A 17,136-nucleotide genomic window follows, 5' to 3' on the forward strand; every position below is an offset into this window, starting at 1 on the left:
AAATAAAACGATTGAAACACAAAAATGACTGATTTAAATATTTTATTTCTTCTTTAAAAGAAAGATTTGTAAGAAAACAAATAAGACCAAACATGATTTTTCTATTATACTGACACTATGAATCTAAAGGGATTTTCCCTTTAACCATGAGGTGAACTTAGTAGTTTGCCTAATAATCAGTAGAACAGTGGATGTGGCAACATTTCATCAAGGTACTTGTAGTATTCCCTTTCCTCTTAGGTTGCTTGGCTTCTCCATAGTGAGGGAACCAGCAAAGAGTGAGGAGCTTCCTCTCAGTGAAATATGAGATGTATTGATGTAGTATTTCTGGAAGCCCCGGTTCTTTCCACTTTGATCTTCACCGACACTGAACAATCACCAGAACATACTGTTTCTTAATCATAGAGCATCACATAGCTACAATATGTACATTTACAGCACTTGCATAGAAAAATAAGTTTCTCAGCAGATGATTTTTTTTCTCATGTAAACCACAGTTATATCAAAAAAGGAGTCAATTGTTCCAATATAAAATGCACTGTTAAAATGAATCAATAGACACGTGGAATAATTAAATGGTTTCTGCTTTGGAGCACCTCATTGTGCAAACAGTAGGAGACAAATTTCGAATACATTAGACACAAAAACATTAATTGACACAGACTTAAGGAATGCAAGTTAAGAACTGGAGGATGTGAACTTAAAATAGGGGAATTATTTTATATTGGCGAAAGTTCACATTAGGTGCACTGATTTTTTGGAAAGTTTCAGAGCTGGCAACAATGTAGAAAGTCAAGTTTGACATGGTTTGAGCCTATTTGAACCACTGTTTAATTCATTTCGGTGACTGTTCTAACACATTAATGTGCTTCCATTTGGCAAGCTACAAATGGAGGCTCTGCAGTGTGTCATTGCTCAGTTGTCCTTGGCGTGCATAGTAAGATCTCTGGTGAACTTCGTGGGAATTTTAAATGTTGCCTTATCTTTTAATCAAGCGTGAAAAATACGATTCCCCCCCCATCACAGGAATGTTCCACTGTGGAACGTGCTAGGAGTGGAGGCGGTGGCCGGCGGCTGCTGAGGTCAGTTTAATCTTCCTCCTCTCCCTCCACAGGTGTTCGGGTGATGCGGCGGATTCCTCTCTTTCCTGCTGGGCCTTTGGGCTTAGCGAAGGCCTGCTTGTGTGCATGCTGCTTGGGATGCACCTCCTCGTACAGGAAATCACTGGTCAGCTCATCCCCATCGTCAATTTCCAACTTGGATAGAGAAAAGAAGGTTCAAACTATTAAAAACATGATTTTGAGTTCTATATGACCCAAACCCTATACATTACCTTTCACTTGTCTTAAACTTCTCTCTGGATCAGTTTCAACAGTAATTATTTTTAGGTATCTCCATTGACACTGGTTTGTAACAAGCCATGCATCTGCCAATATTCTATCAGTTGATCAAATCACTGTTTTTCTACTATCTAGCCCATCATGATGGAGGCTTTCTTACCTTCTTCTCAATCTCAATCTGGAGCTTTCTTTCCACCATGTCTACCAGGGGATTTTTGCAGCTGGAATACAGCATCCTCTCTTTGATGCTACACTTGTATCCGGGCATAGAATAAATGAAGACTGCCAATGGGAGAAAAGAGTTGACATAAAGCTCAAGACAGCAAGAAAAACAGAGCTGTGTAGATTAATAGTGGGCTGCTCAGAGTGACTAAGGAAAAAGTGTTCACCTGTGGACTCCAAGTAGTCGCCTTCGTGGGAATGTTTGTAACGAAAGAGGTGGTAACGTGGAGATTCTTTGGAGATTCTCATTGGGAGGTCTTTCACTTCCGTTGGCTCAGTGCCGCACACACGAATCAGCTCCTGTTCAGCGTCCACTTCCTGTTAACAAAAGACGAGTAGGTGTTTCTAGACCAATTATTTTGAAATATCAGGGTTTTCTTCAAGTGGCAAATTCATCACACCCCTGAGAGCAAGGTATAAAAGTGATGTTATTCTCTCTATTATTTTTTCCCCTTGCTCTTTACTTCTTTTTCGTTGTAGTTTAGCATTGGTACCATAATGATATTGCTTGCACTGTTTATTTAATTCTATTTACAGTGAGTTCATGACAGAATACTCTCAGTGAAAATCATTGTGTAGCTGCAAATGCAAAAGATACAAGGACCTGCAATGTCCTAACAGCTGAAATAAAAATCAGAAAACCAGATCCAGATTCTTGTTAACATTTATAACTTCAATGCTCAGAATTTCAATTTCACCACCAGGGGGCTCTCAATCAAAACTACAACAGAAGATGACAAGTAGAGACACTTTGTTCAGCTCTGCCCATCTCTGCTGCTTACTTCTTGTTTTGAACTGAGGAGCCATAATAATGGGAGGGAAAAGCTTCCAGTCCGAACATTTCTAGTTGGTGTGAGCTACATGCAAAGTATTCTGGGACTGCTCCAAGCATTAACAGGAAGGTAACTTTTAACAGCTTTTCTACTCCATTAAGAGAAATTCAACCGTAAAACTAAAACAGTGCTTTACTGAAGGACAGTAACACCTCATGGAGTGCAGTTTCCTATCCGATATGTGGCTTAGAAATGTCTAGTGGGGCCACACTGTTAAGGGGGTTTGGAAGTAGGGGGGATGGAGTGCATTACAGGGGTTGCCTGGCCTACATAACTTGAAACTGATGCCAGAGGATTACCATGGTCTGTAACAAGTATGCAGCAAAACATGAATGAGGTACAACAACAGAGCAGCAGCTTCTAGTAGTAGTTCACCCTTCCTTATGTAACAGTCTTTGACGCAACATCCATAATTTCCACAGCAACATTTAACAAGTTGTGTCTGCCAAGCTAGGCATACACTGTGCAATTTCAAGCCCACTGCATAACAGTTGTGGTGTAGCATCAACTCATACTGCGTAACTGAATTGCTAAGGATTAGTAAGTCGTATCTAGTCATATCCCCCTCTCTTTCTTGTGCTCTATCTTTCTTTATATAGATCTCTATTCATCATCGGCATCCGTGTCAGCTGGAGGTCCACGGGTAGGCATATTTCCTGCTTGTTTATTTCCTTAATTATGTCATGGGGATTTAGGATATTTTCTGGCAGTTTTGAAAGGTAAAAACACCCCAAAGTTGAGGATTCTGCTTGGGACTCTGCTCTCATCTTGGGAGTCTTTGCATTTGTACAACCAAAATATCAAACATGTCAGAAATCCATTTGACCAGTTAGGATTAACTGGTCAGGCCGTGGTTGGGTCTTGGCTGGCCATCAGATTTCACTGCACAACAAATGACGCACGTTCTGACTTAAAGTCAGCTCAACTTCCAAACCAGTCATGCGGCTCAAAACTCATGTCTGAATCAGAAAATATTCACAGTGTACGCCTGGCTTTACTGCAGCTCTGTTGTGGCAGCCACAGGAAAGGCACGGATTGTTACAACTTTAAAAATCAAGAATCCCAGGCGCCACTTCAGCTGAGTTGGTAAAGCAGGTCCCCATACCCAGAGGCTGTGGTCCTCAGTGCACTGGTTGCAGGATGGATTCCTGGCCTCCGCATTTTTTTGGTGCATATCTTGCCCCACTCCCCTTAGATTTCCTGTCTGTCTTTCCTATCCATTTAAAAGACAAAAATTCCTAAAAATCGTCTTTAAAAAAAGAAAACCAAGAATTTCTCCAGCTTTGTAATCTGTTGGAAATATCTGAAATAATACAAGTACTTCAACTAAAATCAAAAGATCTAAAAAAATCAAATTATTGATCAATATTCTTTTATCTTTTTAGTTAATTTCAACAATTAACTTCTTCCTTCATTTTTAGGATGTAATAACTTATAAAAAACATGCATTTCAGTGTATAGTTAAATCCTCTGTGAATGGACACCTAGAAATTCTTTTGTTTTGGTTAAAATGAAAAAAGAGACAATCATGCCATCGAGGGAAAATTATATGAAAATGCACTAAACTGTGGAAAAGGAATTGCTTTAGAATCTATACTTTGGTGTATGTATAACTTTCGTGCAGTTGACATATTTAAAACAAAACACTGTTAAAATAAACTATTAAAACAAATGGGCTCTGTTGAACAAGGGACTGGTTTACATTTAATTACCTTGAGATTAATACTCACAATGTGGAGGCTACCTGGTGGGTGTCTGTTTACAAAATCTAACAACAGTTAAAATGACTGCCTTGGTGGTTCTAGTGTTCAAGCGTTTAGGATAACAAATGTGGAACCAAGACAAAGCAGCAATAGTGGCACAATTATCCTTTTGTACTTTGCACTGATCGTATCTTGTGACATGGACCCACTGTATCACAATGAGAGGCACAAAGGCTTTTGGGCAAAAGACTGACTCATTGTGTTTGTGTGCCAACAAACCCAGAGCAAAAACATCCTCCCTTAGAATAATGTGTAACAACAAACAGAGAATAGATCTGCTTATTCAAGCAATTGATCCACCAAAGGTCACCTGTAATGATTGCTTCTTCAGGTCTTACCAGTTGTACATAGTTGAGTTTTTTGTCCCTGTAGCGTTCGAGTGCTGCGACAGCGTCTTTGTGAATGGGGAAGGCCACTCCCTGCAGGGTCGCCTGCTTGGTGTCACAACTGATGTCAGTCTGCACCTGAATACCCACAACAGGAAAAAAAACAACACGCTTTAGCTTTCTTTGTGCAGCACTGGTTACAATGATATACTTAATAAAAACAGACATTCTGTCAATGAGGCCAGTGAGTAGGCAGATCAGTGTATTGTTATGAGAACACACGGCTAGTTCTTACATGAGTGCATTCAAAAGTTTGTTCATTATCAAAGTGTTAAACAAGATCTACTTCATAGAAAGGGGGTCATGTGACAACACTAATAGGTATTAAGTTACTATTTCAATACAAAATCATGCTTGTGGATCTAAAAAGACAATCTGTAGGTAGTGGTTTCTAATATGGTCTTATTGTGTTCAAATCTGTTTGCACACACCCATAAATCCTGACACCACATGATGTTGACATGCTCGTAACATTATGTCACCATGCTGAGTAGCACAAGATAAAAATAGAGCAAAAGTACCTCTTAAATCCAGCTTTATTTTAAATCAATTTATACAACTGAACCCCCAGAAAGGTTTCTCTCTCAATGAGATGTTATAAAGACTTCTGGATGACTAATAGAATAAAAATTCCTCTTTCTAGTTATTAGAAACATTTACAAGAGCAACAAGCTGACTGTATTCTGGGGCACAATGATTACAAACGAGGTGCTCGTATCTGAAGTGACAAGGCTCCTTTATGAAACAACACATAAAACTGAAAAAGCTGAGGGGGGATTACACTGATGGATTGCATCTATTTTTAGCACCCCTGTTCCCACAAAATGAAATGCCGTGCAAACGTGATTGAGCTTCCGATGTAGCTACCTCGCATACAGAACAGGATTGCAGCCCTTTTGCCCATCTGCTGAGTAAAGAGGCAGGCAGTCTCCAAGGCACAGCAATGATAAATATTTCAAACCCTTTTTTTTTCCAGCCAGGCCGTAAAGATTAATGCTATATTATCTTTCTTCAACAGCTGGGCGAGTGGGCCAAGCACAAACATTACTTCCTATTTGCTGTGCAGCTTCTAATTGAGCATATTTTAAAAGAGGGGCTGCTCAGAGCACTTCCTTATATGGAAAGAAAGACAGTTCTTGTTTATGTGCAGAATAAGGGAGCAGCAATCAGAAAAATCTGTCACAAAAAAAGGAAAAAAGTGGAACTCAAGTCCTCCTTTTATCAGAGACACGCTCCAGTATTCTTAAGGAAAAATTCAAGTCAAAGCAGTCATTTTATGACTTTTTATGACTGCTTTAAACCTTTGTAAGGAACTGTCACATAAAGAGGAGGCTGGATAGTTTTGTGATTTGTGTGTTAACAGGAAATGATGCTCATCAATTCTGCCAGTAATATACTGATTACTGGCAGAATAAAAACATACTGTTTTTCCTGATAAAAGTAACTTTTTAAATCCCCTTTGTAAAGAGCAGCTTGCCTTGTAGTGAAGGCATAAATCAGCATTATGATAAAATACATTACACATGATAAACATAATTACAGATAAGAGTACAAATATAGAAAACCAGAATACAATACCATCCTTTATTAATGCTAACATTAGGCAGTCTGAAAAATGAATAAAAAGACTGAATTAAAAAATCACTCTTATAAAAGGATAAAGTTCTTTGTCTTCACAAAGGTCCATTGAATATATTATAATAATCATGTACAATATCTATGGAGGACTCATTTCTCTATTAGTGGATGGGTATAAAATCAAATAATATTTTAAAACATTTTTAAAGCAGAGATGTTATGCATTACATATTGTGCAATCATTCAAGAGCCATTTTTGTAGAATAGTCTACAAAAAAATCCTACTTTCCTCATTTTTGCACATTTTTCTGATTCAAAATGAGAATGACATAAAAACTATCACTCCCTTTAATACAACAATTCATATCCAATTAGCAATATGAGTCAAAATCATCAAAATTAAATCTTTTTTCAAAATTGTTCATCCTTTTTATTGTGTTGGTTGTAATAAAGAATGATTTATTGCTTGTGTTCGCTGGACAGTACATAAGACGTGGGACTTCAGAAATAATCCCATATCAAATCGCGATAATTGGGGGAAAAAAATCAGATTATTTTACCGAATTGTTCAGCCCAAATGTGAACTCAGATCAATCTAATACTTTGTCAGAATCAATATGAATGAACATAGATGAAATGATGATTAAGTTTTGTTTGTTACACAATTACACTCTGAAAACAGATAATGGATGCAAGCAACTTCAGCTCTAACACTTTTCATGCATCCAGTCAGGCTGTTCAGACTGAAGCTGCATTATAAAGGTCCAACCTGTGTCTGATTTGAGACCACATGTGAGTTGAAAAGATCAAATTCCAGATGACTTGTGCTGTTTAAACAGTCATTAAAAACAGATCTGGGTCAAAAATAAGGAAAATATGTTGCTTTGGATCACTTTTGCCTGCAGACTGAACATACTAAAGCTGCATCCACACTGCAAACCTTAAAGTGGGGGGTGTTGTGCCTTTTTTTCAAGGCTTTACACCATCTCTCTGATACCCACGTAGTAGCTTCACATGGCTTACAGCTCAAAAAACTCCTCATGTTTCTCACACTAGCATCCTGAAAAACCCTTATTTTAGCCTCTGTCTGAAACGCTTCATTTTCGCTGCTGTCTCTTCAACAACCCCCCCTCCACGGACCTGCTTTGCTCCGATTGGCCAATTTTCTGGAGGCTGGCCGGTGGCAGGACTCAATGTTTTGTGCCCGCCTTCTCCAATGTGGCTATATTGTGGCTACTTGTAAACTTTGAATGAACTAGTCCGACTGAGTAAAATATGGTGAATTTAGATATACGTCCGTACGTGTTAGACCCGGAGTCTGACCCTGATAGTTTGGAGAGCGAGGGGGTCTGTTCCACTTTGCCGGAAGCACAGACGAACCAGTCAGGAGATCCTATTGCGAAGACCTCATAAGTTCGCTCATTTTCAGTCTACCCTAACCCTAATTCCAAGATTACTGCCACATGCGTTTATCTTGCGGTTTGAAAATTTGCATAAGTGGAGTATGGACACCCAACATTGTGACTTTCTATTTATGTTTTAAAAATCAGAAAAGTATAATACCCCCTCTTTAACACTAAATACAGTTTGTTTGTTTTTTTTGTTTGTTCACATTGCTTTTTAAAATTTGGCCTGTATTCTGTAACACATGTCTGTACAGAGTTGTACAGAAAATCTGATATCAAATTTAATACTTACATAGTAATAGTAATAAGAACTTTTTTCAAGAACTTCTTCATACATTTTGACTTTAATTTCTAATCCATCAGCAACAACACACTTAGATTTTTCGTGCCAGTAGTACAACATGTGACAACAAAGAAAATTCCAATTGTTTTCTTTAGTGCTGTCAATTGATTAAAAAAAATTAATCAAGTTAATCACATGACTATAGTAATTTTTAGATTTTTAAACATTATTGTTATTGTTTATTTTCATTATTTTAACTTTATGTACAGCACTATGAAAGCGCTTTTTACTAAAAAATTGTTTTTTTTATTATTATTATTATAATTATCTAAAAATCAACATATAAAATACTACCATTTACTTGTATTTTTGGTTGAGATAAATTAGTACAATTTTGGAGTTTAAATGAAGAAATATTAAACAAACTAGAGTTTTTTTGTGGTTTGTAAATCAGAGTGTCTTAATTCACTGAGCAATAACATTTATAAACTTCAAACGGGCCCAGAAGACAAACACATCAGGTACTAAATACTGTACACTGTAAGGTGAATGATCAGGTGTGCTGTTACCCCGAGGTAGCTGTTTGCTGACTGATGCCCAGTGGTCTCTCGTCAGTGTAATAAATGTAGCTCATATGATTAAATTGCGTTAATATTTTTTTAATGCATTAAGCTTTCCAGATTAATCACGAGCGTTAATGCGTTTATATTAACAGGCCTAGTTTTGTTATTATAGTAAGCAAATGAGGCTTTTACTGAGAATTTTCAAAACTAGACTCTGAGAAAATAATCCTTATATCATAAAGTAGGTAGGTGACAATGGAAGGTCCTATGGTAATTGCCCATTTCAGAATATCTAAAACACCCTTCATTTCTGATTTCAAAGCATTTTAAAGCCTACAACCTCTTCAGATTATTCTAAAATCTTAAAAAACTACATTTAAGATATTACAGTCTTGCATTTAAGTCTTTTGAAACTGTGATGAAGCATCCCTCCACCAGTAGCTGCTGTAGCTTCAGTTTTAGTGGCTGCTGCCTTCCTTTCAGGGCTTTCGGCAGACACTTTGTCGGACGTTAATATGAGAAGCTTAGCGGTTAGCATTTTTGTAGGAACAGTTTGGCATGACAGTGATTTATTTTTTTTTTTTTTTAACTATAACTAAGTATAACTACTCAACAGAGGTGACCACATTAAGCACGATACTAATTTAACCTGATCTTAAAACCCTGGGGGTAGGCAGAGATAAGACAGATTAAACCAATTTTTAACGTTGTAAATCTCTGAATGCATACTAGATGGAATTTGACAGACAAGACCACACACTTTAGATAAGTCTAAAAGTGAAACTAAACCAGGCAAAGAGTTAAAGAAGCAGCGGTCAGTGACATGTGGCTAAAAGCCCTTCACATCAGCAACATAAACACTGCTGCCATCAGTAGCAGCAAGCAGGATATCACATAACAATGTTTCATCATCTCTGTCTTATCCCTGCAAATAAAGCACAATTGTGCAGTTCACCTGTGCTCCGTGTGCAATCTTAAGAACACAAATGTCAAAACATTTACTTTGCATATAACCTAACAGGTCTGGACCCCTGTAAAGAGCTCTGCTTTAACCACCCTGTTACCCAGGCTGCAAGGGGGCTTTTGACAGTAAACAAGACTTTTTTAATGGAGCCAACAGTGTGAGCTGTACAAGCCTAATAGATCCATCTCTGCCAACATCCTGCTGTTCTCATGCATCAGCATCTTTGCGGTGTGTTGATACTGCCGGGTGAGCATATGCACACTCGCACCACTGCTGACCTTGTGATGTTTGGGAGGATGCATCGCTGGCCTTCATTGATACTCAACACGGCTCTGTAGGGATTTAAACTCACATACAGGAGGTGTGATGAGGAGCTCAGAGCTGAGGTAAGCTTTATTCTTCTCCAAACTGTGAGGATGACGTAGTGTTAGCCCTTTTAGAAGTGAAACTGAGCACAGGCTTTCAACATGGAGAGTATTTTTCCTCTGAGATGACCTCAAACTGAAACAAAATCTGAGTGACCTGTGTGTTTGTGCGTCTTTGTGCGTGCATGTACCTCATTGAGTTTAATCTGCCTCAGTTCCTCCTCTGCAGCAGTGAGAGGTAGTGGAGCAGCCTGCGAGGCCAGATATTTCCTGTATCCACTGAGAGTCAAATCATCCTGGGGGCCAAAAAAGAAGCACAACAATGCCACATCATACAGCCAAAAAAGACTGACTCACTGGAACATCACTGCTCATTTCAGTCGACATTAGCAACAAGAATAAGGCTTGACTTGTTTTATGTTGACTTTTAAAGGCTCAAACTCAAACCTTCAAAGAGCTTCACACATCACTCTAAGTGCTGCTGTTTTGACACGAACCTTTGTGGTTGCGAAAATCTCATCCTTGATGTGTCCGCCTCCAAACTCTTTCTTCAGTGTGGCTCGAGTAGCAGCGTATAACATTTTGTGTCGCACCTGTTGAGAAAAAGAAAGATGGGTGTTTTTAATTCTCACAAAGCTTAAATAGAAATCTGAGAATATGGCAGCAACTGAGCTTTATCTTTAATTTTCTGTATCATTTTTTCTCTGTTTCACACAGATATTATAAACAAAAACATGCAACTGGAAGAGGTGTATACAAAAATGTTATTGTGTTGGATTATTGCTGGGGTTTTAAAAACACTCAAAAACAGTCTCAAAAGTGGTTTGTGAAGTTTTTTGTTAACAAGCTTCAGTTCAGTTAAGACCACTTTGTCAAGAAACACGATTTATCAGCTATAAATATTTCTTTATTAGCAGTTATTAATTAGAACTTATGCTATTATTTATGTTTGGCAGGGTGGCTGTTTTGGGATCCCCCTGCACTTAAACAGGAACAGCACATGTTCCTGCTCTTCCTGTGCCGATAAGGCAAGCTTGAGGAAGCAGAAGCAGCAAAAACCCCAGAGAGGAGCAGGCATCAATGACAACAGAAAGACATTGATTAAGTCAGAAGCAGAATGAAAGAGGAGCTGGGGTGGAGGAGGGTTGCAAGAGCAGAAGAGGGCAGCCAGGCAAGAGCAGTTTAAATAAGGCAGCTCAAGAGCGATTAGCCAATGGCGTGCTTAGAGCAAATCAGCTGGCTGTCAGCTGATGAGGGCTTGCATGAGATCAGCTGATTCCAATTATATAGCGACACTTGACTCCATTGTTTGCCTGAACAAATGCAATACACTCAATTTTTTTTTATGTCTAAATCTCAACGAACAACGACTGTCTCTTCATCACCAAGCCAATCTTGGAACCCACAGGCCAATCATCAGCAGTCATTGTCTGATGATTGCAGCATTTTTTTCCACATTTCACAGGTAATCTGAGTTACATCAGGACAGGGGATCAGGTTAAAATTTGTCTTGTTTTTACTCTCTCACTGTCTCTCTCTGTAATGGGGGCCCTCAACCCTTAAGAGCTAATATGATAATTAATTAATCAAATCTAATATCAGACAGGATCTTGGAATGTTAAGTAATGTTTCCCATGCATTTTAAAGCAGACAAAAGTAGACTGCAAAAATATATATTTTTAGGTTGCACATCAATGGCCAGCTACATTCAGCTGCAAGTTCACTTTGGCCTACAGGAAGCTTATAAAAAGGTGACAGACTACTTTAGTTCACAAAATAACCCACAAGTACATTTGAACTCCATCTACATTTCCCATACAGGAGGTAAACACGTTTAAATGTTTTTGATGGTTGCTGATGGAGCACACAACAACTACAGTTATTAAGAACAAACTTCAGATCATTTCCTTTCACATAATTTCTTATCATTACAACCAGCAGTGCACGTTTTACAGTTTGACTTTAAAGGAAACCGTAGCGCTGTGTTGTGCTGCGTGCCATGCAAGTATGTATGAGCAAGTCCTTTCAGTCCTGGACTCTTGTTCAACAAATTAGCCTGACATCATTAGCAGGAGTTCTGCCATCACTTTTATATAATCTTTACAAACACGCTATGCTGGTAGAAACAGACACACATTCTTGAGGCATTTATCATAAACATGTGCTCATTAGGTAACACAATGTTCTTGGCGATGAATAAAGCAAATCGTGACTATTTTCCAATAACCTGTGCTACAGAATAAACATACTGACACCCATTCCTACCTCCAGGATGCCCTTCCAACAGACAAAACATGACAAAGTGCCCTAAACGGGAGCCGTCTTAGGCCGGCCACACACCTGATGATTTTCAAATCTTAAACAATTTTAAAACAGTGGGAGACCACAGACATCAGGACAATTTCAAACGATTTTTCATTTTTAATCCTCTGAATGCACACACTAGACAACTCAGCCAGACTGTCAGATCACAGGAGACAACACACCTGCTGACCTGCCAACAACCTTGGGTGATCATGTGACTTCAGAAAAAACAAACGCGTTTGTCTGCGATACCCTCTTGCTGTCCCTCCACAACAGGCTTTCCGGGCATGTGTTACAGGTGCCAAACATGTTTGATATTTACGATTTGGGGTCTGGGAGGCTACGACATGATTTGGAGCAGTAACACAATCGAGTTGACACCACAGATACATGAGGATTATTCAGACAAATAGCCATTTACAACGAGGCTCCACTCGGGATACGCCCCCACGACCATCGGGGAAGGCAAATCTAGTTTCAAATCGGGCTTAAAATCATGTGGTGTGTGGCCAGCCTTAGTAGACAAAATGTGATTAACTGCCTTCTAAGGTACCTTTCCAGTGGACAAATGATGCCCTCAAAAGGTGTCATTTTAGTAGGAAAAATGGGAGTGAACATTCTTTCCAACCTTGACCAACATCAGGGCTGCCCTCCAGTTGACAAACAAGACAAAGTGCCCTCAAAGGGTACCCTCTTGTTAAACAAAATGTGATCAAGTGCCTTCTAAGAAACCCTTCCAGTGAATAAATGATGAAGTTCCCCCTAGGATACCTTCGCTTTGGACCGACCATGATAAAGTTGTCTTCCCAATCCTGACCAAGCTCCTCAAAATACTATATTTACCACATGCCAACTGCTTCAGTAGAGTGGTCAATCTCCAAACCAAGATCAAGACAAAGCTCAAGAAGTGATGTGGGGATGACAGGCTCGTTGATCTTACGCTGCTATCCATATAAAGGGCCACCTCAGATGACCCAGACAAGGTGACTGATAAATTCAAACACATGGCTAAAAGAAGAATTCTCCTCCACTTCCAGGCCCCTGATTACCCCTACCCAGACTAACCCCCTAGGAATAAAGTTCCCTAAGATTGTTATATGTGTTTTTGTTAAATAATGTCTAAATACGTCATCATTTATCATGTTTTTTTTTTTACAAAATGTATAGTACATACAATCACATAGTAAAAATTATTCAGATCTAACCAGAATTTCGAACTATTTCAGCACAGATGTAGGACAACATTTTGTGCGCTAGCACCCCAATACATAGAGCAGGTGCCTTTTTATTACTTTCACCCATGCCCCTAAAACATCCTGAGGGCGCCACTGATCAACAGTGCCATTATTTGGTCTATAACATCCCCCAGAGTATTGCCAGTTAATCTGATTCTCGTGAGTCTCAGGTCAACAATAGATTACAAATTATAAGCTGCTTCACTCTGGCTTACTTCATCAGTATGAACCGGATAATAAAACCAATGTTCTTGTGATTTACTTGCAATTAACAGATCTTAGGTTTGTGGAAATAACTGTATCATGATGGAGATTTAGAAGTAAAAATGTAAGCTTTGTCAGCTGTGTCCTCAAGAAGAAAAGTTTATAAACGTTTGTGGAATGGCAATCGGATCTATTTTTTCTGATAAATTCAGGTAGTCAGTAAATCTAAACGATGATTGGCTTTTGTGACACAGCACCAAGGAGATTAGTTGCTCTAAATGAAATGGTTTTGAAGTATAATAGATGACATGCTGCACTTCTGGGCAGATGTGTTTACAGAGATAAATCAATAATTGTTTCAATCCTGCCAGCTCAGCCATTCCTGCATGTGTGTCATTAGCATGGACTGTGTTTTGCCAGCTATTTCTTTCCACATGGATTGTTTTCTCTAAAGCCTGCTGATGGGTAATTTGTCAATAAAGCTCACACTACAAATGCATTTCAAACAGAACAGCTTCCATACTGCAGAAAAATAAACACCTTACATATTCACTAAACAATAACTACTTCCCCACAAGACAGTTGCTAAAAATGGCAGTGTAAAACAGCACTGTTTGAACCTATACTTTTTGCAAATCAAATAGAGAATTAAGGAAATGGGAAGCAGGCAAAATAAACGACCTTAGCACTCAAGTCAAGACAGCACTAGCATGTTTCAGTTGTGAAACCATTTTCCTACTTCCAGACAAGCTTCAACCTGCAGCACAGCACTTTCAGCTACAGGGCAGGAATGTTAAGCTCATATCTTGCAGAAAGAGTATTTGGGTTCAAATCCACCATGCAGTTAGAGTGCTACAAATATCCTGCATGGCACTTTAATTTGGCACTGGCCTGTCCTTGTAACATTCCTTTTCCCACTGTTTCAAATGCAACATTTGTGTGTCTATTAGTCATGTTTATTTAAAATCACAGCGACTCCATGCCACAAGTGGTTCATCGAGTCTGAGTGAAACCAAATGACTCAGGTGACATTATTATACGAGTTATGAACAAAGCAAATGCAAAGCAGATATTTCCATAACAAGGAAACAACATAGGAAGAAGGGCTTGTATCGCATAGAGGGTGGATTTTAATTTTGAGATTGTAGGGTTAGACTAAGCACCAGGTTGTATTGGAGCAATATAATCTACCCATATTTAGATTTTAGAGGTCTGGTCCACATTTAGCCACAGTTTCAAAAAGCATGCTGCCTTGATGTGGGAACCCCACCCATCTGATAAACCAACCAGAGGAGTACACATGCCATTCAGTAAGGAAACCTAGTCATTAGAGCCAGTCTGGGTTTGGTGTTCTTACAGAAGAGCAGTCCGGTGACCAGACCAAGAAGATCCACTCATAGCCCTGGTTGTTAGTGGAGTCCAGCCGGTACAGAATATAGCAGGGCACGCAGTCCTCGACGAGGGGAAGCACTAGGCAGTCATACTCCTGGTCCCACTTCTTTGATGCTTTCCTGGTGTCGCCAAGAATCAGCTGCTCTGGAAAGCAGATGTGTGCAACAAAGATGTCAGCAGTGTTTGGATTTCTTAGTCATGTTGACATTCTGGTGTCTGCTTTCACAGACAGTTTGTTGGAAGTACAAAGGGTTTCGTTTGCAGGAGAATTTGTAAATAAATCCTAAAACTGCTTACCATCCTCGATGACGATCTTCAGGACTCGATATTGGTCCCCACTCTTGGCACAGGCAAAGCTATCCATCACATCGTTCCCCGCTGAGGATAGACAAAAAGGGGGTTAGTCTGCTGCTGTATTAAAAAGACACCTGCTACTATGGCCTTATTTAGCCCTGGATTGCAAGTTTCCATCTTCACGCAAGGGAAGTTATTTGTACAGCATATTTCAGACACAGAGGCAGTCAAAAGGGCCTTATAAAGAACACAGGCAAAATCATAAGAAAGACATAAGTATCTAGAAGCTTTGAGAAGCGCAATAACCTGTGAATCAACCAGATGTTGGGCATTATATAAAGGTAAATAACCACCCTCTTAGTAGACTGCTAATATTTAGCTCAGCATCAAGTATCCCTTATCAATTTGCATGACAAACTCCTACTTTCTGCAATTCATTCTGCTAAACAGAGGGTTGTTAGGTGCCACTTAGGAACACTTATATTATGCAGGGAGAGGTGCCAGCAGCCTTTGACCTGAAACCCAGACTTAATAAAATATTTGCCCAATTAACATTCCCCAATAAGGTCTAAGCTGAAATGACTCTGCTGTTTTCCAAAATGTGGGACAACAAATGTGCATTTGAATAAGCCTTACTGCAATACAGCTGCTTGTTTTAGATGAGTACCATAGTATAATGTACATTAAAGTTTTAGGTAGTTGATAATTATAATACCTTTTTTTTTATAAATGTTTTGGCACTGGATTTTATTCAGTCAAACACAATGTTTCAACATGATTTTTCCTACAAGGTATAGTCCAGTAGTTAGCCATAGCAAGATAAACACTGAATAAGTTGAGTCTGTTTTACTCAAAGAAAGTCCTGCATTAAGCTCAGCATAAATCTGAACTTATGCAGAGTTTCAAAGGACTACAATCTTTAGTTTGAAAATCACAAGGCTATCTTTGGCAGGGAAAACTCATATTACAACCAACTCGTCCTGTATTCAAATTTCAGGTGACAGAGACAATAGTGGCATTAACAGTCTCAGTCTGTTATTAGCTTACCTAATTTGCACGTTTTTCTTCCGCAAAACAGTCTGTACATACTTCTGCAGTCCTACTGGAAAATTAGAGGACGTCACGCCCTGCTGAAGTGATTTCTTATAACTTCAAAGTGCAGGTTGAGTCAGGGCTATCCACATTACTTACAGGAACATCGGCTAGTCTACCAGGCCAGCCGTTGGTTTAAATGAAGGCGTCGCCCATCCATTCAAAAGCCTAAACTAACGTTACTAGATTTTAATGGAGAAGCGGCAAATAAAACAAGTGTATAAGATAGCAAAATATACATAGTAGCTGCGATTTATTTGACCCATACGCTTCGTAAAAGCTCAGGAATTACGTTCACAGTCCTAAAAGTGCCCAAACAGGGCACTGTCGGTCACACACATCACGGTAGCTCAGAGAGCTAGCTAGGAGTGGATGGCTAACTTGAGGCTAGCTTCTAGTTTGCAATGAATTGTTGCAGAATTTTAACGCTCAACTGGGAATAACATACTCGCAGAGAAAGACACGACACTAAACAAACATCGAAAGCAGGGAAACATATCTACCTCGAATTCCCGTTTGATGTGACATTGTGTCTCCGTCGGATAAAAGGGCTGATGCAGCTGATCAGACGAAACCAGGGCAGAGGATCAGGAAGTGGACTACATCGACGGGACCCGCCCCGAGACTGACGTCGACAGTACTCACACGACGTATTCTTTGCCTTTTTTGTTCATTAGTGACTTGTGTTGAAAAACATGCACTTTTATTTCAGTAAAATTATTAATTTGAATAAAAATATTCATCGTTTGAGAGTTCTTCAAATATAACGATGAAAAATGACACTACCACTGAAAAATGATTTAATAATGCGATACTCTTAAAATACATGCATCTTTTTTTTACGAGTGAGTGCAAATAAACGGAAATAATCATGTAATTTTCAACATACATTTTACAACAACAAAAACAACG

The 17,136-nt window shown here is 39.0% G+C and overlaps 2 protein-coding genes across 2 annotated transcripts in view; one reads left to right on the plus strand and one right to left on the minus strand.

Annotated features, from left to right (window-relative positions):
• Nucleotides 1–27: 27 nt before the first annotated feature.
• LOC121514730 (twinfilin-1-like) lies at nt 28–16,879 on the minus strand. The gene is made up of 9 exons (XM_041794999.1): nt 16,728–16,879; nt 15,136–15,216; nt 14,804–14,982; nt 10,201–10,296; nt 9,895–9,999; nt 4,497–4,622; nt 1,730–1,880; nt 1,501–1,622; nt 28–1,256 (listed from the first exon to the last, which is right to left on the minus strand). Exons 1-9 carry the CDS (start codon nt 16,750–16,752, stop codon nt 1,089–1,091), a joined length of 1,053 nt encoding a protein of 350 aa, XP_041650933.1. The 5' UTR covers nt 16,753–16,879; the 3' UTR covers nt 28–1,088.
• Nucleotides 1,892–17,136, plus strand: part of tmem117 (transmembrane protein 117) — a 114,762-nt gene continuing 99,517 nt past the window's right edge. The window contains exon 1 of the mRNA XM_041794997.1: nt 1,892–3,038. The gene's annotated coding sequence lies outside the window, so the exon portion shown is untranslated. The remainder of the gene's footprint in view (nt 3,039–17,136) is intronic.

The sequence above is a fragment of the Cheilinus undulatus genome, linkage group 9 (genome assembly GCF_018320785.1).
Source record: "Cheilinus undulatus linkage group 9, ASM1832078v1, whole genome shotgun sequence".
NCBI lineage: Eukaryota > Metazoa > Chordata > Actinopteri > Labriformes > Labridae > Cheilinus > Cheilinus undulatus.